We start from the raw sequence: 22,593 nt of genomic DNA on the forward strand, positions 1-22,593 counted from the left end.
TTTTATTGGGCCATTTTTAGTGGCTCTGACATATCCAAACTCTTTCAGTTCTAAAGATCCAAACTGTATTAGTTGGTCAGAACATTTGGTAGCATACAAAACTTTACAGCAGGCCAGGAATGTTGGGAAAGATTTGTGGGTCTTTAAAATGACCTCCAAAACCCACATTCAGGTTCTTAACTAAGGCTCAACCAGGTCAGTAACATGTTACCCTATGGAGAATATAAGATATACCAAACAAAGAATGAGACTGGAAGTAACTGAATCTCCTGGGTTTAATACTACTCTGCTGAGGTGAAATTTAAATGGATTAAAAAACCATAAAACCCCATCCTCAGTGAGATGAAAGCAGTGAAAAAGGAGCTTTGAAGAGATAGTGGACTTGGTTATTCTGATTTGAAGCCCTCCCTTTGGAGGTGATACTGTATCAGGTAATCCACAGCCACGGCGCAGGGCACCCGTCTTGGATTAGGAGGCAGATATGGGGAGCGAGGGCTGGGGGCATTCGGTTGGGAAGACTGAACATTCAGATGAATCATTGTGTACACCAGCTCCACCAGGACATCACTCATAAGGTGGATTCCAGAAGCATCTTTTTCCATCCTCCCCCCAGTCCTCTTCCTCTCATCTAGCTAGTGGCTGTGAGTAACACTGAGGTGGAGAGAACAGTCAAGGTTTAAGCTGGCTATCTTTTGGCCTGAGGGTTTGGGGTATGTTGATATTTGTCGGTTACTATGACTTCTTTTTTTTCCCCCCTCAATTGCATCATACCCTTAAAACATGGTGGTAAGTGAGCGATATGCATGCTTTTGGAGTTTGTTTAATCTCCGCTTCAGTCTATACGATGCACAGTTCATATTGTTAACACTTTTCTTCAAGTTTACTTCATTCACTTTCACAACTAATTTGGATTTCAGTTTGCTGTTTAATCCTCATTTCTTTGATTTTCGTACCTTTTTTTTTTTTCTGTAGTTCTGTTCTTTCCCTCTCTCCTGATTTCCCCATTAAGGGTCAAAGTTGGGTTTTTTTTTGTTGTTGTTGTATTTTTTGTTGTTGTTGTTGTCTGACTTGTAATGGAAAGTGGTGCTGCTGCAGAGAGTGATTCAGTCTGGGAGAGTAGGGAGACAGGAAGTGTCTTTTCTTTGTTCTTTGGAACTCGTAAATGTGAAATGGACTTGGGGAGAAAGATGAAGGGGGTTCATCAGAGTTAGACACCAGTGTGTATAACAGCTGCTCCCACTCGCAGCCACGGCCGAGCCACTGTTGCTTAAACACCTCTCCTGCAGACCTTTTGCACGTTAACAGCTTGTTGGGCTGGAAAATAATGTAACTAATCAGACACCCCGAAATACTCCACTACCAAAAGAAAAACAAGTTTGTGATGTGAAGTGCTTGGGTTGGCGCCCACAGTGTTACGCTTTGAAGAGATTAGCCTGGCTATCGCGATTCCTCCCACCCCTTATTTCTCCTGCTTTTCCTTTTAAAGTTGGGCACAGATTGGTGATATTCTTGAATCAGTTATCTTGCATTAGAATTTTGTATTTTGGGGTACACAGCCAGAGCATTAAAAATACCGTTTGCTCCTGTGTCTTTTCCTTCAAGTCCCCACAGAGCTTAGTTCCCAGCATGTCGCTGAGCTGGCCTGGCCGCGATGCTGAGAGCATTATGACGGTGTGAGGGGAGGACGCAGGCTGGGCGTGTGTGCCTTAGGACCTGATCCGTCTCTGTATATCCCCGCTGCATTCACAGCACACAGATGTCGTGGGTGTCCCTAAGTCTTAGTTTGTTCTCTGTCCCTGTTTTGATAGTGCCTTGTGGTTAGTAATGGACTCCTGTGGACACTGGTGTGTCGCTAGCCTGTTGTTTTGGCTGATGAGTCATTGGTTTGTGGTTGGTTCTTTTTTTTTTGAAATCTTTTTTTGCTCCGGTCACTGTGTGTGCTGGCCCAGTGGCTTTGCCTCTCCGTTGCCTTGAAGGAACAGGTGGAGCAATGTCTCGCTCTGACAGACATTCCTCCTGATGTGTGCTCCTGCAGATGCCCACACAGACTGAGCTCCATAACTGCTTCATGTGCACCAAGCCCCCTTGTGGAATCCTGCTGAGAGTTTTTCTGTAAGCCTTCAGTAAAATCAGACTGTTCTGGATCTTTAGTCCACTTGACTTTTGTATATTACAAAGAAACTAAGAGCACTTACGTGTTCTCTCCCCTTGGTGGGTCTTTTTTTTTTTTTTCCTTTCCCTTTTTCTTTTTAAAAAAATATTCTCTCCATGTATTTATTTCCCTGCTTAAAGGGGACCTAGTTGCCCTTAGTTGAAACAGGAAAGAAAAAGTTATCTATCAGAATCGTAAATATCAATTGAAGAAGGCTTCTAAGCTCAGATAATAGAAGCTTTTTGATTAAAATGTATATATATATATCGTGGCCCATCTGGGTTTGGGTTCTGGTTTTGGCCAGGGCACAAGAGCACGCCTGTCCTTATATCTGAAGTCTCTTCTAGAGGGCTGTCACCATTGTCCAGCTCCCTGGTGTCCTGGAACATCTCTGATCTGCTTATGCTTGTTGCCGGTGTAGCCCAGCATGGCTGACCCAGTGTTAGACTGAACTCTTGTGGCTTCCTCTTCCTCAGTCTCATTTTCCAGACAAAAAGACATTTCTAAAGATTGTAAAACATCTAGAAAAACTGTGCTTTTTTGGGGAAGTGAGGATGTGTGGCTAAGCGTGCAGAACGTACACATCCATCTACATTGTAGGATCGAGCCAGAACTGCGTGCATTCATCACAAGAAAACAAACAGCAGGATTTTACAACTGAAATGTTGGTTTGTCTTCTCATCTATTTAAGAGTGAACCACTGGAACTTGGGGACAAGATGAGTATAACGAAATTGCAGTCTATCTGTCCGCTACAGTTGCAGTTTTTCATGACAAGCATTCAAAGTGTTAACTAAAACCATCAAAACAACATACCTGCCATTAAAAACTTTAATCTAGAAATAACTCCATGAGTGTTTTGCACCTCCAGATGGAATGGCCTTTAATAACTGCTATGAATAGCCATGTTTGCCATTTGCAGTTTGCTGTTGCATTAATCCTTAGGCAGAATCTTAACTATTTTCTCTTTTCTTCTATCTTTCAATGGATTATTAAAATACTGAACACGTGTGTAGATGATGAACCAGCTGGACCAATGTAAGTACTCTATAAGATACTCATCCAACAGTTCTGATTGAATTATTTTGTATTTGCAGTTTAATCAAAAGGAAGGAGTAGCTAAGATTATAGGGAGAAGATAGTGAATGGAAATGAATATTGCAGTGTAGATTTCTTTGACATTGACCTGATGGATGATCATTTGATTCCCAAGACAGGTGGTATAGCTGTTTTTAGTAGCAATACAAAATGGAATACCATGAAAGAATTGTTTAAAGTTTTGCATATCCCATATGCTTAAGTGATAACGTGGCAAAAATGAACTCTGTCTGAGGCTTTCAGTTTTGTTGTTGGAAGTTAATTTGACGCTTTGGACGATAGCATGGGTTAACTGGCTAGCTCTTATCAATTGCTAGTACCTGAGAGAGATGTAGCTGCAAGGGTGGAATCAGGATCCCCCAGGATTGGCAGAATCACCTATATTGGGAGCTAAGGAGTGAAAGGTGGGCAGACAGTGACCAAATTTAAGTGCCACAGGGCACAGCACTGCCTGTTTTGTGTAATGATTTTCATCAGTTGAGAACGGACAGTGGTGTTCAGTGGGGGAAAAAATGGTTTATTCTCACCTTTATAGGAATTGGATTATAGTTTATAAACAAAGGCAAAGTTAACCTGCATATTGTCGGCCTTGGGAGTCAAAAGGATCTATTAATGGAAGATATATAGGTACTTTACCTATTTACAGTAATATTTTTATGCACTGATACTGTGGAGTAATTTCTTACTACACCAGGGATGGCAGTAAGTGAAAGACTCCCTGTATTTCCATGTGTTATACTTTTAAAAGTTGCTACTGACTTTGAGTTTAACTCATTTTATAATGCAATTTTTCCTCCAAAGGAAAACCAACTCTACCAACAATCACAAAGATAAAAACTTGCGCCAGAGAAACACAAATTAAGTACTGCTTATAATGTAAGTATGGCCTTCTTTAGAAGTTTAAAAAATTATATTCAAATGAAATGATAGGGAAAGCTGCTTGTTAGAAATTCTTCAATAGTCGGTATTATGTTGTGAGATCTTTTTGTTAATTTTAGAGCAGCCAATAGTCATGGAACAGAATTCTGTCTGCCCAGTTTAGTGGCTGGAAAAGAGCATTTTTCGGTTGCATTGTTTTACATATTTATAGAATATGTATGATGCTTCAAAATAAATACTTTGCACCACCATTTACTTATCTTTAAACACAGGTAAAAATTAAATAGTCACCTTCTTAGGTGGATTGCTCCCAGAGGCCAATTGGTCTTTGTTGCTGAGGGCAATGCAGCAGTGGTGTCCAGGCAGCAGCCAGGCCAGAGCATGGTTTTGTGAAGCACATGGAGATCAGAATTTCACACCACATCCCTGAGCATGTTGTTTGAACCAAAGCTTTGTTTTGTCATTTGATGTAGTCCTGAGTGGCAATGCATCTCCCCTTTTAATTTCCAAACACTTTTTTCTTTCAGATCTTTAGGTTCCTGAAACTGGTGGCAACATGACCTGCTAAATTTTATGCTTGGACCTCTTTGGTTCTAAAACTACATTTTTCTCCCCTTTTCAAGTGAGCAACACCACAATGACTGTCTAAAGCATGCCTTATTTAGCCTCTTCTATAAGGATGACCTAGCCAGACACATTTTAAACAATGCTTCAGTGTAGAAGGTGTAAACTACTTTGGGCTTGATGTGCTGTGAATGTTGCCTTTTTTTTTTTTTTTTTTTCCTTTGTTAAAATATTTAAATAGAAGTAAAAAGGTCCTCTGAGGATCAGATCATGCATGCGCCATTTTTTACTTAAGGCAATGGTTAAATTGGCAAAATACTCTAAAATGCACTGCTGCCATCTAGTGACACATTTTTTTGTAAAGTACAGCAAAATCTACAGATATATACAATATATAAATATAAATATATATATATTTATATTTTTGGGGGTAGGAGAAATCCAAAATAAAGTAAATGCTTGTTTCATTTTTAAGCTGCTGATATTCATTCCTTATTGTGTATGTTGTCAGATGAAGAAACTGCAGTTTTGGTACATAAAGATGAGTAATATAAAAAGAAATCTCTAAGGGCTTAACTTACGACTTGAGTAGGAAGCTGGAACTGTCCACTGAATGCATAATGAATTGCAGTATATATGTATGATTGCTTTTTAAGTGATTATTTTTTCTTTTGTTAAATCATACAAACTCTTAAATCCTTTTTGCACTGATGTGTTGAACCTATTCTTATACATTCAGTTAAGGCAAACTTTTATAATTTACCTTTTTTTTCAATGACCTTGAAATGTTATAGCATGGTGGTATTCTATGCAACTAGTTATACTTTTTGGTTTGACACTGAATTTTTTTTCCACATTGATTTAATGGTTGATTGTAGATTTTATAACCTAACAGGGTTCTCATGCAGTGCATAACTGTAGATGCATGTACTTGTGTTTTGTGTAATTGTTGAAGTGCAATGATGTATAAAAAAGTGGATTCACCTGTTTTTAAAAATAAAACAATAAAAGGTGTTTGAAATAATACTCTTTATTCCACTATCTTCTCTAATTATAGAAGGAAGCATTTTTAATACTTTCAAGTTCCGCAGTTGCATATGTACATAGACCATTAATTTCTCAACCCTGTCAGCTTTTTCAGTTCCTTTTCCACTTCTTCCACAAATGCTGGGAAATTCTGATCCATAAGGCACAAGCGTAGGAAGGGACCGAGCTCTTCAGCACCCCATGCGGATTGTTCATAGATGAGGGGAAGCTGCTCCGACGCTAGGACAGACTGCAAGGATACCAGAAAGAGTCAGTTTAGTAGGGATTGCAAGTGACGAAGGCAGCAGTCTGAATGACACAACATAGAAAAACTTTGTTTTAAGGAAAGTTTAGGGAAACTACACAAAAAATCACTAGGGGCTAAATAGCTTTACAGTGTTGCTTACCTTACTAGGTTTAACTGTTAGATTTACAATTTAATATACACATTTTCCAGATTCATATGGAAATTGAGAAAAATTGGTGTCCTTAAAAAAATATTTCAAATGTATTGATGAAATAATGTACAAAGTTGAAATGCTGCTTTAATGAAGAGTACTGTGCTGATTACGTTTTTTTGTGGGTTGACAGAAAGCCTATCAATGAGTGAACTCCACTGATGACTTCTTCATCTCATAGGTATAGGAGGAGGTGTGAGCAGTCCACCATGCAGAAGTTGAGTCTCAAACAAAGGGACACAGGTCACAAACATCTTTTTCTGGCTTGCAATGTTTGTTTAAATCACTTAGAAAAATGCGTTTGAGCCCATCCACATTGCTGCCCATATCAGCCGTTCTTTCCCTTTCATTGCTGAGTATCCATCCTTTGCATGTGCCAGTTTATCTACTCCCCAGCTGAGGGACACTTGGATGGTTTTGGTTTTTGCAGTAATGAATAAGGCTGCTATAAACATCGACATATAGGTTTTTGCATCAGTATTGGTTTTCATTTCACTTGGGTAAATACTGTGAGTAGTACTGCCAGGTTATATGATAGGTGCATATTTAACTTTATAAGAAACCACCAAACTGTTTTCCGTAGTGACTGTATATCAGTATATGAGTTCCAGTTGCTCCTCATTTATCCAGCATTTGGTGTTACCAGTAAGAGTCAATGGTAACATATATCCTTCCAAACTTTAGTATGTGTACTTATTTAAAAATTGAATCATATATGCTGTTTTGTATTGCAGCTTCCTTTTAAAAAAACTTACTGCATAGTGAATATCTTTCCATGTCAATAGATAAGGTTCTATATCTCTTTTATTGATTGCATTTAATCTCATGTTTGGTGGTACCACAATGTAACCACTAAATATCCTATTTACAAACATTTATGTTGTTTACAGTTTTTGTTACTATAAACACACTGTGACAAATATTCTCATATGTATGTCTGTGTAGTTCAAATGGAATTACTAGGTAATAAGATAAAACATTAAATTTGATATGTATTGCTAAATCACCTTCCAAAAAGTTTTGACAATTCACATTCATAGAATGACTTGCTCATTCTATGAGCATTAAGTAACATATCTGAGCTAAAAGTCTGGTGCTTTTTCTCATTTGCACATAGTTCTTATATACTATCTAAACTAGGCTAAGGTACGCCTTTTATAGCAACTGATACTTTCCTGAATAATGATATCATACCCTCCTAGCTCCTTGTTTTGCAGCAGCTCTAGTGTCCTCAGACACTCTGATCCAGTTAGCCCAGTGCAAACCAAGGCTACAGACTGGGCATTATGAAATCTGCCCCCACTGACAGACAAATAGGCTTTTAAATTTTCTCTGTCATAGTTGCTGGGTTACTAAAAGAAATGTGAATTCTTAACCAGTCTTCTTATCTCTGGAGAGCTTTATCTTCTGATTGTCCATTTATTTTCAGTTATTGGTAAGCCCAGAAGAAAACACCTATATTTTCTTTCTTATACCACTGTTAGCACAATTTAATAGATGCACAGCAAAGACAATTCATCCTTGAATACGGATGTATTCCACGCAGAGTCTCATGAGAGCCAGCTGCTGGGGGCAGCAGGAAGTGCAGTGGTGAAGAGACATCATCCTCAAGGAGATTCATCCTCAAGGAGATAACCACGATTTTGAATAAATAGGTTTTGCAGGATTCTTAGATAAACAGCAAACTGCAAAGGGAAAGGAGATGTCTGCAAGCAGGTCTGTGGTAACAGTCAGATCCTCTCAGGTTTCCACAGGTCCAAATACAGAAATGACAGTTGACCTGCCTGACTCCAAATCATTTTGGTATTTTATCTTAGAATAAGTTCCCAAATTTCATTTCCAGAATTAAACTGAAATTGTTCCTGTTTGGGGGGAAATTGGTTATTGAAGTCTCGATCTCATGTATTTAAAGGCTAACACTAAAAATTACTCTCACTCATTATTTCCCTAGGAGAGCAGTTCTTTGGTATGTGCCATCCCAACTAACCTCACAACAGGGGCTGATGAAAACAGCCTGTCTTTTGTCTTTACTATCTTCTACAGCAACCCTTTAGGTTACCCTTCTAGAACCAGGACGTAACCATGGAATACAAATTCTTGTTTTTTTAAATGACAAGAAAGCAGAACACATAATAGGCTCTACCTGAGCTAACCGCGCCACTGAGATGCTTCCCTCTAGAGCGCTGGGCTGGGCTGTTACCCTGTGCTGCTGCTCTGGGTTCTGGTGTGACTGGAATAAAACAACATGCAATTAGGAGACTAGCTGAACATATTCTTACACACCGTAGGCCATTAAAGAAATGGAAACACATGGGTTCATGTTCAAAGAAAGAAAAAAGTATCAGTAAAAGTGGTGAAAATCATTGCCAGTGTGTGGATCTGTTCTGGTTTTACAATAAGGCTGAGTGACCACACTCGAGGTAGTAAGAGAGTTTGAATCTGAGACTCCTCTCCTGTATCTTTTGCTCTTGGATGTCTGGCAGGCTGGTGGCCGTTGTGTCTTCAGAAGTGTGGCCCAGTGGCCAAGACCGGTGCTGGGCACAGAGCCAGCCCCACGGAAGCAGAATGATCACCATGTCTTCCTCTGCCCACAGTCCAGCAGCCACATGCAGTGCTCACTGCTGTTTCTGATAATCATGGTTTGCTGCCTTCTAGAAATTATTACTTAAATAATACATGTTCATTGCAGGAAAGCAAAAAAGAAAAGAAACCCATAACTGAGAGAGTTAACCATATGTTTTTAGTAAAACTGAGTTGGTTACTTTTTTTTTTTTTTAAATTTCATTTTAGATGGTCTGCGGGAATGAGTTCCTCTACAAGTAAAATTCATTTATTTCACAGTATTTTTGTGCCTACTATACTAGACACTGGATAAAAGAAGAGGCTAGCAATACAGACGAGTAAGATAGAAGTCCAGCTCTAAGAATCCTACAGCCTAGTGAGAACTGATTATAATGCCAACTCTGTTAAGTACTCGAATGGCAGTGAGTGTAAGTGCTTTAGGCTCTTAGAGGAGGGGGTGCACTGGAGGAAAGGTGTGTGCTAAGCGTGATGTGCAGGAATGCTCCAGAGTCCATGCTATTTTGAAGGAATCTGTAATGACGAGGGGGAGTTTTCAGGTAGAATACAGGGGGTATTTTCCAGGAAGGAAACAGGATGTACAGTATAAGGTCTGCTTCAAGAATTTCCAGTATCCTCACTACCCATGCCCTTCATAGTGGATACATCTGCAAGTTCTGGCTATGTTTTGGATAGCTGTGGCTGCTGCAACGCTCATCTCCAGACAAGTAGCTGGGACCCTGCTCTAGGGGAGAGCTTATGGTATAACATAGGGAGACAGAGGGCACTTTCTGGAGGGTTCCCCTGTATATACCAGCAACATGTTCTGGCCCTTATTAGGATGCCAAATTCTTCTGTCCTATCTGGAGGCATACTGTTCCCATTCAGTAGGTTTTGCAGAAAAATAGATCTGGAACCATCAAAATCAAAAGGGGGTGGAGCGACAGGAAAGAACAAAGAAAGGAAAGAAAATAGTTGAGAATACCAAAATGAGAATGAGCTACGGAACACTAGAATGAATTGGGAACCCTTAGACAAGCCCCATTCTCTGAACCTCAGTTTTCTGATCTGTTAAATTAAGTAAAACTCTAGGGTCTAGTGTTTCTTCATTTCTTATATCTGACGCTATCTTAAGATACCTCTCAGTTCAGCTCACACAGTGCTCTTCAAACAACTGGGAAAGACATACTACATACGCTGTATACACTGTAACGACTGCCAGGTGCCATGAGCCCGAGGCTGGTGGGGAGGTGCCAGGATTAGACAGTCCTCAGCCCAAACTTCACAGAGATGGAAGGTTCTGGGCACACAGTGCTGGATCCCCCTGACTAGTTTCTACTGGACTTTTTGTGCTAACAAAGGAAAGAGTTCACACAGGAATTGCCATCCTCCTTCCTGTCTTCCCCCTCCCCTCTGATGTTTGTTTTAGAAGCTCTCAGGTTGAGAAATACCCAGTAAGGCCACAATTAGCAAAATCGCAAAGCTGAGGAAAAGTAAAAACCAAAATATGAGTCAGGAAATGACTCAAGAACTTGAAAGACACAGAATTATCTCTATTTGCAAAGAAGGGAAGAATATATTCTTACTACTTTGTACATATATATAAAATTTATATATATAAAGTATGTAAGTATACAATGGGAAAACTACACAACTGAATACAGGAGAGCAGCAAGGTGACTGGAACTCGGCCACATCCTGCAGCTTTGAAGATAAATTCTGAGAAAATGAGCATGACACCATATTTGCAGAGTTAGCAGTAAGAGCAAACCTGGGAATGACTGGCCTGTTCTGTCGTTAGGACACCCAGAATGTTCTAGGCAGTGCCTCACAGTGTCTGCACTCCGGTTCAGTTACCCTGGTGGCTTTGCCTTCTCTTCTGCTCTCCAGTTTCAGACACTCAATCTTTTTATGTCCCCTGTTGGCTCTGGAGGGTCTGACCTTTGCTAATTGACCAGAAGGGTACAGTACTTGAAATAATCGTAATAATGGATAATGTCATTTAGATGGTATTTGCCAGGCATTGTATTTGGTACTTTATGTGCAGCATTTCAATCTTACCATTTTACAAATCAGGTTCAGTGCCTTACATGAGATCACACAGCTACTAAGAGATAGGGCCAGGAAACAAACCTAGGTCTGTCTGGATTCTAAAGCCTGTGGTCTCTGCACAACCTCATGCTCTGTCTGAATACAGAATCAAGAAAAGATGAGGGAGTTTCCCGACTACTTTAAGGATATTCCTATCTAGGTATTTGGGACCAGCCTTTAAAATCTGAGTGCATCTGCTGCTGCCCTCAACCCCATCAGACTCCATTTATTACTACATGTTACAACTTCATCTTCTCTTACATTTTTAAAATTTAGACAATTGTTTAGCCTGATGAGGTTCTAGCCTGATGTGTCTTCATTACTTTTACAAGGCATTCCAAACTTAGTCCCCAAATCCTGGGACCATATTTGGTTCTTGATGCATACCATGCACTGGGTTATACTCTGCTATATTCTAAATATTAATAATCGGTCAATAAAACCTATGAAAAAAAGAAATCTATTTAAAGGGCAAAGGATCATAAGCAATACAGTACCTTATAAATAAACTTCTTTAAACCACCTTGATAGCTTTATACCAGGTTGAATGACAGAAGTCTAGCAGATGTTCTATATTTGGTATTGAAGATATACATATCAAATTGAATGAAGCATTTCAGCATGCCTTGAATTTTTAATTGGGAAATGAATCCTTTTAATTTGGAAAAAATCTAGACAAGTTTGAAAATAAACTCTTTGTACTGCAATAAATGAGAATACCACCATTTGTAGTGAGGGGATTCTTAAAGAATATAGCAGTAGCTGATGAAGCATATCATTTGAAACTAGATCCAAGGTTTGTGAGATAAGAAGCTTTAGCATTAAGGCATCTTCACAAAAAAGATAGTGCTGAAACAAATGAAGAGAAAGAATTCTAAAAACATCAAAATCTGATTTGACAAACTAAACACATTTCAAGAGGAAACAAAACACAGCACTTATTTACAGTAAAAAACTTGATAAACTGAAAATCTATATTTTACCTTAGATAAATTATAAATGTTAAGAAACTTAGTGATTAAAGAGCAAAAAATGAATTCTCTTGGTATACTGAATTAAGCGAAAGTAACAGGATGAAGTGATGGGTAACTAGATTTGGAAAATCATTTCTCAAAATAGAAAATAAAAAACCAAGTTTGAATCTAAAATCCAAGAGCAGAGGCAAATGCTTATTGCTAACAGCATTTAGGAATATGTACTTCTAGGAGAAATTCTATAGCAACAATTCTCAAACTTTTGATTTCAAGATCACTTTACTCTCTTACAAGTTAATGAGGACCTCGAAGAGCTTTTATTTAATTGAGTTATAGCTATCAATATTTACCATATTAGAAATTAAAACAAAAATTGGTTTCTTAATTCATTTAAAAATAACCAATTATATGTTAATATTAAAATTTTTTATGAAAAATCACTGTTTTCCAAAACAAAACTGTAGTGAGGAGTGGCATTGTTTTATAATTTTGTAAATATCTTTAATGTCTAGTTTAATAGAAACAGCTGGATTCTGTCTCCTTTTGATCCAGTCTTCTGCAATATGTTGCTCTGGTGGAAGAATATGAAGAAAATCCAGCCTCACACAGATATTGAGATGGAAGGGTGGAGTATTGTAAAACACCCTTTTCAGATAATTGTGGATATTCTTCTTTAACACCAAAACTCAACAAGTGATAGTTTCTTAAAGGTTAATTGTAATGTTGAATCTGAAACCCTAGCAACAAACTTTTTATACTCTGTTATATTAAAATCCATTTGGTCCATCTTGTACTTTGAAGGGATCTTTTATATATCATGGTTTTGTCACATCATACATTGATCATTTGGAAAATCTTGGTCCACTGATCTATACAGATCTTCCAAAAATTGACACATTTTAATACACAATTATAAAAAAAATCAATTCATTAAGCTCACCATCAGAAAAGTCTTTGGGCTTAGGAAATTGTCAAGTTCGTGCAGCAGATACAAGTTTTCCAAAATTCCGATGTTCACTTGAAAGCTTAAATTTTATCATAGTCAAATACCATCAGTTGTTTTCCTGAACTGATAGGCTCACTTCATTCTTTTTCAAAAAATATCTGCCAAACACCCAAATCCAAATAACCATAGTTTGTCTTCAAGTAAACATGGTATTCTATGAAAAAATAGGCTCATTTACCTTGCAACTTAAACGCACAAGTGCTTTTCCTTGAGACTGCCATCATTCTTTGGTATGCAGGGTCTTTTTGTTTTGTTTTTACTGTGAGTGACTGGTGAAGAATACAGTGACTTACAGTTTGGTGTCACGGCCTTGACTGGAGCTGAGGTGGCAGAATCTTTACCCACCACTGCTTTTGTACAATCAGTGCAAATGTCTGCACAGTTAAAAGGCAAAAAACATCTTTAATATTATTAAGAAAATAATTTGACCTTGTAGATACCCTGAAAGGGTCTCAGAGAGGTGGTCAGAGACCACATGTTGACAATTCTATTGTGAAACCCAGAATGCAGTCAGGATTCTACCCCTCTTAAGTTCTAGAATTATAAAAAACTACAATGAGAATCAAACCTTCAATTAAAATAAGTTATTCAACATTCGATATCTTCTAAAGTACAAACTTGATGAACTTGAGAAGTTCCACTTTTATTTTGGGATCCCATACTGCATTACATTTTCTTGTTTCTTGTATAGCCCATGCAGGGGCCTACTTACCCCAGGCTGCAACGTGGCACTCTTTGCACAGTCCTTCCCTTGGCTTTCACCTGCCCATGAACCAGGACTCGGCCGAAGCTCCTGGATGATTCCATCGGGCACCTGGACGGTTATGTACTGGGCCAGATTTTGCACACAACTGCAGCAGCGTTCCAGCGCCTGCTCCTTTGACTCTCCACTAAACTGTACCCGAAACATGCGACTCTTGTTCTGTTTGACAAATCAAAAGTTATCCTGAGTGGCTCTTGTTATGTCACTACTTTCATTTACTGTGAGTGAGTTGTTCCTTTTGCTTGGAGTGGGGAGAGGTACAGATGAGGGAGCAGTTATACTAGGTTGTTGATATGGGTACAGCAAAGTGAATAGTTTTTTTCTCCCTTCTGGGAGCTATTCCTCATATTAAAATTCACTCCCTACAGGGAACTGATGTCAGCAAAAATGAAAAAGCCCATATCATAAAGAACATCACTATGCTGACTGAAGTAAAAGATCAATGTTTTATCTTGCTGTGGAACAAAAATTTCAGAGCTTGTAATTTCTTAAGCAGAAAATCAGCAATGATAATATAATGCAGCATAGTTCTGGCTCAACAAAATTTTTCTAAACCTAAGTATATAAAAGAGCAAACCAGGTAGATCCATATGAAACAAGCCAGCGAGTTAAACAACACAAAAACAAAAACTAAAAAAGGGGGTACAGGCAGATATGCCAACAGCCAATGTTTCTCCAAAAAGGAAATTAAAGAAACAATTCAATTTGTAATAGCATCCAAAAGAAGAAAATACCTAGGAATAAATTTAACCAAGGACATAAAAGACTTGTATACTGAAAACTACAAAACATTGCTGAAGAAAATTAAAGAAGACCTAACTAAGTGGGAAGACATGCAGAGTTCATGGATTGGAAGACAGTATCATCAAGATGTCAATACTATCCAAAGCAATCTATAGATTCAATACTATCCCTATCAAAATTCCAGTGGCCTTTTTTTGAAAAATGGAAAAGCCGATCCTCAAATTCATATAGAATTGCAAAAGACCCCAAATAGCCAAACCAATATTGAAAAAACAAGAACAAAGTGGAAGACTCACACTTCCTGATTTCAAAGCTATAGCAGTCAAAACAGTGTGGTACTGGCAAAAGGACAGACACAAACCAATGGAATAGAATTGAGAGTCCAGAAATAAACCCATACATTTACGGTCAGCTGACTCTTGGCAAGGTGCCAGGATCACTCAACAGGGAAAGAATAGTCTCTTCAACAAATGGTGCTGTGAAAACTGGATACCCACATGCAAAGCAATGAGGTTGGACCCCTACCTGACACTATATACAAAAATTAACTCAAAATGGGTCAATGACCTAAATATAAAAGCTAAAACTGTAAAACTCTTAGAAGAAAACACAGGGAAATATCTTCAGGACCTTGGATTGGAAATGGTTTCCTAGATAATGACACTAAAAGCACAAGCAATAAAAGAAACAATAGATAAGTTGGACTTTGTCAAAACTAAAAACTTGTGCAAAGGACATCATGAAAATGAAAGAACACCTACAGAATAGGAGAAAATACTTGCCAATCATATATCTGATGAGAGTTTAATATCCAGAATATATAAACAACCCTTATAATTCAGCAACAAAAAGACAAACAACCCAATCAAAATATGAGCAATGGACTTGAATACACATTTCTCCAAAGATATGCAAATGGCCAAAAGTGCATGAAAATATGCTTAACATAATTAGTTATTAGGGAAATGCAAATCAAAACCATGAGATACCACTTTGTACCCATTAGGATAGTTACAATTAGAAAAAAATGGAAAATATCAATGTTGGCGAGAACGTGGAGAAACAGAAACCCCTGTACATGGCTAGTGGAAATATAAAATGGTGTGGCCACTGTGGAAAAGTTTGGTGGTTCCTAAAAAAGTCAAACATAGAACTACTATATGATCCACCAATTCCACTCCTAGGTACATACCCAAAAGAATTAAAAACAGATTCTCAAATGCACATATGCATATTCATAGTAGCACTAGTCACAGCAGCCAAAATGTGGAAACAACCCAGATGTCCATCAATAGATGAATGGGTAAACAAATCGTGGCATAGCCACACAATGTGATATTATGCAGCCATAAAAGAGAATGAAGTATTGAAGTAGCACTAGTGCTACTATGAATATGCATATATGTGCATTTGAGAATCTGTTTTTAATTTAATAAAATTCTATAAATTCCTGTAAAACAAATATTCCCCAATTTTTCTGTTTATTATTCATGTATACTATTTAAATTTTTAGATAATCCCATCAAACAAGGCCACATATTTAGGTTATAAAAACTCTTGTCATGTTTAGAAGACTAGACACCTTTACCCTTTACTCCCACTGTTTGTTTCTCTCTATCCTATTTTTTAATTTGCTTAATTCTTTCCCTTGAGTATAAAAGTAATCCATTAGCATTACCTCCCCCAAAACTGAAAAAACATGAAAAAGAAATATTTTAATATATATATATTAGAATGTATATTCATTCATAAATATATGTACATAAATCATATATATTATCTATTGTATATATGATATTTTAAACCACATGACTGTTCTGTCACCTAATTATTCATTTAACAATAAGTATATAAAAATAAAAGTAAACTAATTACTCTCAATGTCTGAAGAGTATTCCTTTATTTAACTGGTTCCCTACTGACAAAGATTTAAGTTGTTTCCAGGTTTTATTCCTTTTACAAACCACAAAGCTATGATGAGCAATACATACATCTCTATGCATAAATGCCCAAAAGCAGATTTGCTGGGCTAAAGGGTATGGGTATTTCATGTTTTGGTATATATTATCAAACTGCCCTGTGGCAAGATACTACCATTTTACTCCTACTAAGAGTCTATGTGCCCATTTCCCTGCATCCTCTCTAACACTGGAAATACTTTTTTTTTTTTTTAACCTAACTAGTTTAAAATGGATTTTTAAAATTTTAGTTTTATTACTAGTGAAGTTGAGTATTTTTCTTAGGCTTATTGGCTATTTGTACTTTTTCTTTGTGTATTTACTATTCATTCCCTTAGCCTATTTTTCTCTTGGATGGATAATTTCAGAATTATCGAGAGTCATCGAAAACTAACTCTCCCTGAGGAAGGGAAAAGAACAGTCAAAAGAACAATACGTATATACAGGTTTTGATAACACTATGAATCTTCTTTTGTGAAATTATGGCTGATTTCTTGTTTACAATTAATTTGTGTTTCCAATTTAGTTAAGAATCGATATGAAGACATCTATATGAAGTATCTTTATTTTAGCTGTTTCTATTATGATTCTGTAATATATAACTGGCATTTTGAGAAAAAAATCACATTAAGTAACTGCCTCGTAGCTATCTGAAAAGGTGTATGCACAAAGAAACAATTATTTTAAGTATATAAGCAGGGCAAAAACAGAGACCCATTGGGTAAGTCCAGAGGTATCTATGTGTGAGAGTACATAAGAATCAGTTTGTATACATAGGTTTTCTTTGGAATGCAGTTCTAAGAAATGACAGGGTAGGCTACATGTCTGATAGCCTAACCTAGGTCTTTCTCCATGTTTGCCTCTGTAAAATTCTCAGATAGGATTTGAGTATATCATCTGAAGCCAGAAATACCACTTCAATGCATGTGGAGCCAAGATAAAGTTAAGACACATCAAGAAAAACCTGAAAGTGAGTTATATCCCCATCCCACATCCTCGATGCCGGTATCCCAATGGAAATCTGATACCAGGTTAATGAAGAGAACTATGAGGTTGAAAATCTTGATGAGTTTATTTTTATGCCACGATTAAAGTCAGAAAGAGCTCCTTGCTGGAAATAAAAAGTTTTCAAGTATACACTGACAGTCATAAACTGCTCCAATATATACGGTCTCTGGTTTCTACCACCTAAGGAAAATCAGTACATAATTCCTATATTTTAAGTAGTGCTCAACATGTTCAGTTGTTTCCACCCTACTTCAAAACAATCTCAAGTTACTACAACTAATAAGAAATTCCCTATTACACAGACTCTTAGGAAACAAAAGTCAAGGATAAGTGCTTGTCTCTTTACACTTCTCCTGTACTCACAATTAAGAAAATCAAGACTACTTTGCTTTCTGGGGTGGGGTAGTGTGGGGGTTATGCCCAGTAATCTGACTCACAGGTGTGAACAGGATCTCTACGGAAAGATTCTTAAGCCACAGGCTATTTGGCAGATGTTACAGGGACATCATCTCATTCTGTGAGATGCGGTGCCCAGGAAGGAGAGCCAAGGAGACATGAGAGGCCTCATAAACGCAGTCGGTTTCCCTGCTGGTTTTAGTTTCATCACCCAGATCTGTAAGAAATTTTCAATCACCACTGGGACCTATCTGAAGCAGATTTCCCCACCACTAACCGTGAATTACTCTACTGTAGAAGAGGTGGGGGGAAGTACAGAAATAGACTTAATGTAAGAGAAGGATATTCAGTATTTTCTTCGATTCTTTGCCTTGAAACCACGAGGCAATACTGAAAGCACAGCCCAGACAAAATCATGAAAAAATTCTTCAGTCAGTTAGTGGGGGTGACAAAGAGGAAAGTGGTTTAGGTTCACTTCTTTAACCCAAGTGCCCTTCGGATTGGGAATTATATGTCTACCATTAACCAATGAGCCAGGAACATTTTTGATCAGGATTGCTGGGGAAAAAAGGAAGCACATCTTACAAGGAGGCAAAACTTAATCTACTTATTTCAGCCTAGAAAGAAATAGAAATACAATGCTTACTACCCACAGAATTTAAGTTGTATTACATTGCTGTTGGAAGAATGACAATTTTACTTTAAAATACACCTTCCATTTGTCAATTTAAACAATGGTGTATGTTTTATAATACTTGGTAACTAAAATTTATACCAAGCAAGAAGCACCAAAGGTACCCTTTGCCAGGTAGAGCAAAAAGAAGAATCTGTTTGTTCAATATTGATGCATCAAGGCAATAAATAGATCAAAGGAGAAAAAAAACATGATAGGTATCAAAAAACATTTGATAAAATTTAATATATAACCCTGATTAAATTACTATTAAGTAAACTATAAATGAAAGATTACCTCTCTTACATGGTAAAGAATATCCAATCAACAGCCAGAGATGCACTTAACATCTAAATACCACTTTCTATTCAAATCAGGAAGAGGTCAAGAATGTCAATATAACCATATTATTACACTGTTCTGGACGGTCTAGCGAATTCAGTAAGTTGGAAAAGTATTAAAGGTATATACCTTTTATATAAATAAACATCATTTCCAGTTTATATAATTACTTTCCTAGAAATTAAAACATTAACAAAATTATCAGAACTAATAAAAGTTTAGTAAGGAAGCTAAATAAAAATGAATAGAGAAAAAATCCAATCATAAACAGCTAGAAGTATCTTGGGGACAAAGAAAACCATTCACAATTACAACAGGCAAAAGGTTTCTAGTCTTAAATATTTATATATATAATGTATATGATATATACAGAAATATGCATTTATATAGCTTTATAAATGGTATAAATGTATATATTTCTATATAACATGTAATCTTTATAACATCTAGTGTTCTAAATACTCTGAAGAGGAGGAAAGTTGGGCAAAAGAAGAGAGACGATTCACGGAAGAAATACAGATGGCTACTAAGCACACACAAAACATTCTCATTAGTTATTAAATACATTTAAATTAAAAGAAGATGCTAATTTTTGCCTACAGAATTGGAGATTAGTTTATAAATTTAAATATCACCCTGTTGGACAGCATTTGTAGTAGAATGGGGACAGCCTATCTGAGGGGCAAATTTACAATTCATAGTTTGTTCTAAGATGTCTAAATCAAGAAAATAATCACAGATAAACAACCTGTAAATAAATCCTTATGAAAAACTGGGGATTGGTTAACTGAATTAAGTTCATTCAAACTTTAAATGCTATGTAGCCACTAAGAATCAAATGATTTCAAAGACTAGGCAATGATGTGGTGTAATGGTCCTGATATATTACATGACAAAAGAGCACGATACAAAGTACTCTGTATATTACAATCCTCATCTTTTGTAAATTGTTTATAGGGCAGACACTGTTAAATGCCGCCAACCATCTCAATCTCCTTTTTGAAAACTCTGTCATTCCCCATAATAGAAGCTAGAAAAGCATTCTTTTCCCTAATCTCCTTCGCAGTTTGGGGTGGCCCTATGACACTGTTCTGGTCCATGAGAGATAAGCAGACATCTTGTGGGCTTATGGGTGGTAGAGCGCCTTATAAATAGAAAATTTCTGCTTTCCACATAAAAAGGACAGATGAAGCTGGTCGTGAATGCAAATGTAATAGAGCTGCAGCAGTCATTTTTCAGCCTTGAAGGAGAGGCCAAGAGAATTGCAGAGATGTTAGCCTCGACACTGCTGAGCTGCTGAACCAATGTCAGCAACTGCATTCCTTCAGATTTCTTACTAAGAAACAAAATAAACCTCTATTTCTTTGGGTCATTATAGCTGGATTTTCTGTATCTGAACAGAATTTTAATGGATACAGTATGCCTAGTAAAACCTTCAAAATGTTAATAATTGTTATTTTTGAGTGGTCAGTGGTCATATTATGGGATGATTTTTACTTTGTTCTCTAGAGTTTGATAAAATTTTTAATAATAAATAATCAGATAAAAATTAAATCTCAAGGAACAAACATATGGCATAGTGTAACTTTTTGAAAATATATATATTTTCATGATAAATTCCTGGACTGGAAGATTAATGAGCAGCCCAGTACTCTGCTAGCCAGGTATAATCTTGGCCATTGGCTTAAGTCAAATACAGTTTACTCATTTGTACAATGAAACAGGAGCTCTTGATGGTTTTTGTGTGTGCTCCAGCCATTGGACCTCTTCTCAGAATAATGTTCTTAGATACATACAATAAATACCTAAGATTACAAAGGAAACAAATTTATTGAAATAACATTAATTTACAATATTAATATTAATTCACCAATTTGTGATCAAGTAATATATATGCTTCTTTATTAATGTATTCTGTAAAAAAGATCTAGTAATGGAACCAATAACCACCGTAGTTTTGAAGTAGAGAAAAGCATAAATGACATTTTGAGATACCTGAAACAATTATAATGGGATATGAAAATATTTGTAATTTCCATCAGTGACGTCTGTTGCCTACATTTATAATTGAAAAAAAAATGATAAATTTCATTTAGCAGTCAGTCAAAATCATCCAAGATCATAGATCTTTTAAATTATTTGAGGACCAGTGGAATCCAGTTTGGAACCCCTCCACTGGATGCTCTTAAAGACCTCTTCCAACTGTCAGAGTTTTTAAGTCCCTTAAAAATTAGGATCTTTCACCTGAGTTTCAATATTGTCTATGCAGTGAATGTTAACAGATTGGTTTTTATAGTTATTTCTGAAAGAAAATAATGCAGGTGATTAGTCTGCATGTTTCTTTGATGAGGATCATTCTTTACACTTCAAACAGCTTAGAAAGCAAATAAAAGAGAATTTTCATTTCATATTTAAAGAGGGAGAAATGAAAAGACATATTCAGTGAAACATTCCAAAATACACAGCTTTTAAACATCCAAATATCACGACAAACAATAAGTACTCCACCTCCTCCTCATTTGTGCTTGGGGGAGAGTGAATGGTTACACATGTCTGTCAGACAGGTACTAACAATCAAAGTCCTGGCTCTTTAGCATTGTCCCCTTGCTAACTAGGTTTCTGCCTCTCTACAGTTCTTGTTTCATGTTTTGCTCATAATTTAAACCTTTCTTAAACATCTGAGTACTTCCCAGTACCATTTCACCTACAAAGAGAAGCTCCCGGCCCACCCCTCGTCTCTCTCACCGTACAGACACAGATGAGAGCAGTTGGCTGCAAAGCATCTTGCCTTTATTGTTGTTCCAAACAAGAGACAATCCATGCGTCTTACAATCTTCAACCAATTCTTGCTATCAATGAGTGAAAACCCTTCCTGAAACAAAATAATTAAGCAAAATAAGCAACAGAAGCCCAAAGGGATATGAATAGCTGTGGTACAACTGCTTTCTATAAGAAAGCTGTATATTTATACTGTAATTTAAGCACAAGAGAAATGATTCAACATCATCAACTGCCAAGGATGACCTTTAGTATATGTCCTCATGTCCTAATGTTCTTCCTACATGATCAACATTAATAGTCTCAGCTTATTTTTCCTTTTCTTAATCTTCTGATATTGAAAATTTTAAAAATAGTAAAGATAATGTCCATAGTCATATTTGCTATAAAATGCAACTATTCTATGCCTCCAGGATTTGACAAAATATGACTATATCCCTGAAAAACAAGGGTTTACTTTATACTAATTTGTTAACTTATCTAACACATCCCTAAATACATAGTTAGATTTCTCTTCATGAAAATCTTATTTTCAGATTTCTCTGGATGGAAAAACTGAAGAAATTTGATTTTGGATACTGATTTTGCAGAGCCCCCAAACCAAACAAACAGGCACTGAGAGCAGTAGAGGGCTCGTAAGTCTCAAGAGGGACAAGAATTAGATCCTTAAGGAGGAAAGATGAACTTTTTCTGCAGTGCATTTAAAAAGTTAATAAATTGGACTCTCATGATTTTGGCAGCCTTTAAGCGCCAACGATTTGTCCATGGATTTCCTCAGTTAAGCAGCCCATTAAACTAGAATGTGTTTAGCATACAGTAAAACCAATCCAGACAACTGATGAACTGATAGCATGCAAAATCTGCATGCAGACTGCCTTTCTACTTGGCAATGTTAGTCACCTATAGCCTGTGAAGCCTACTGCAGAAATTTAAGAAATTCCTGATTCTTGGGGAAAAAAAAATGTTGTACCTTATCCATTCAAACCTTCACAGAATCCCTCTTCCTATATCTGAATATGATGAAAGTTTCAATTTCCACAGAAATATAGAGCTTAGGAATTTTTTGACATTTCCATCCAACAAAAAAAGTCAGGTCTAAAATGCTGATTCTACGAGTTTAATCAT

At 36.8% G+C, this 22,593-nt stretch overlaps 2 protein-coding genes across 4 annotated transcripts in view; one reads left to right on the forward strand and one right to left on the reverse strand.

Moving 5' to 3' along the window:
• The window catches only part of NPTN (neuroplastin), a 96,316-nt gene extending 90,598 nt beyond the window's left edge, over positions 1–5,718 (forward strand). The window contains exons 7-9 of one of the 2 annotated variants that reach the window (XM_037833476.1): positions 3,168–3,189; positions 4,051–4,125; positions 4,656–5,718. In XM_037833476.1, the coding sequence (XP_037689404.1) occupies positions 3,168–3,189; positions 4,051–4,111 (83 nt within the window). In that variant the 3' untranslated portion in view covers positions 4,112–4,125; positions 4,656–5,718. The remainder of the gene's footprint in view (positions 1–3,167; positions 3,190–4,050; positions 4,126–4,655) is intronic. The other variant, XM_037833477.1, reaches the window with a different exon arrangement.
• Positions 5,719–5,803: 85 nt separating this feature from the next.
• REC114 (REC114 meiotic recombination protein) overlaps positions 5,804–22,593 on the reverse strand; it is a 200,874-nt gene continuing 184,084 nt past the window's right edge. The window contains exons 3-6 of one of the 2 annotated variants that reach the window (XM_037833478.1): positions 21,479–21,562; positions 13,519–13,728; positions 8,320–8,406; positions 5,804–5,968 (exon numbers count right to left, since the gene is read on the reverse strand). In XM_037833478.1, coding sequence (XP_037689406.1) covers positions 5,804–5,968; positions 8,320–8,406; positions 13,519–13,728; positions 21,479–21,562 — 546 coding nt within the window. The remainder of the gene's footprint in view (positions 5,969–8,319; positions 8,407–13,518; positions 13,729–21,478; positions 21,563–22,593) is intronic. The other variant, XM_037833479.1, reaches the window with a different exon arrangement.

This window comes from Choloepus didactylus, chromosome 4, assembly GCF_015220235.1.
Source record: "Choloepus didactylus isolate mChoDid1 chromosome 4, mChoDid1.pri, whole genome shotgun sequence".
Taxonomy (NCBI): Eukaryota; Metazoa; Chordata; class Mammalia; order Pilosa; family Megalonychidae; genus Choloepus; species Choloepus didactylus.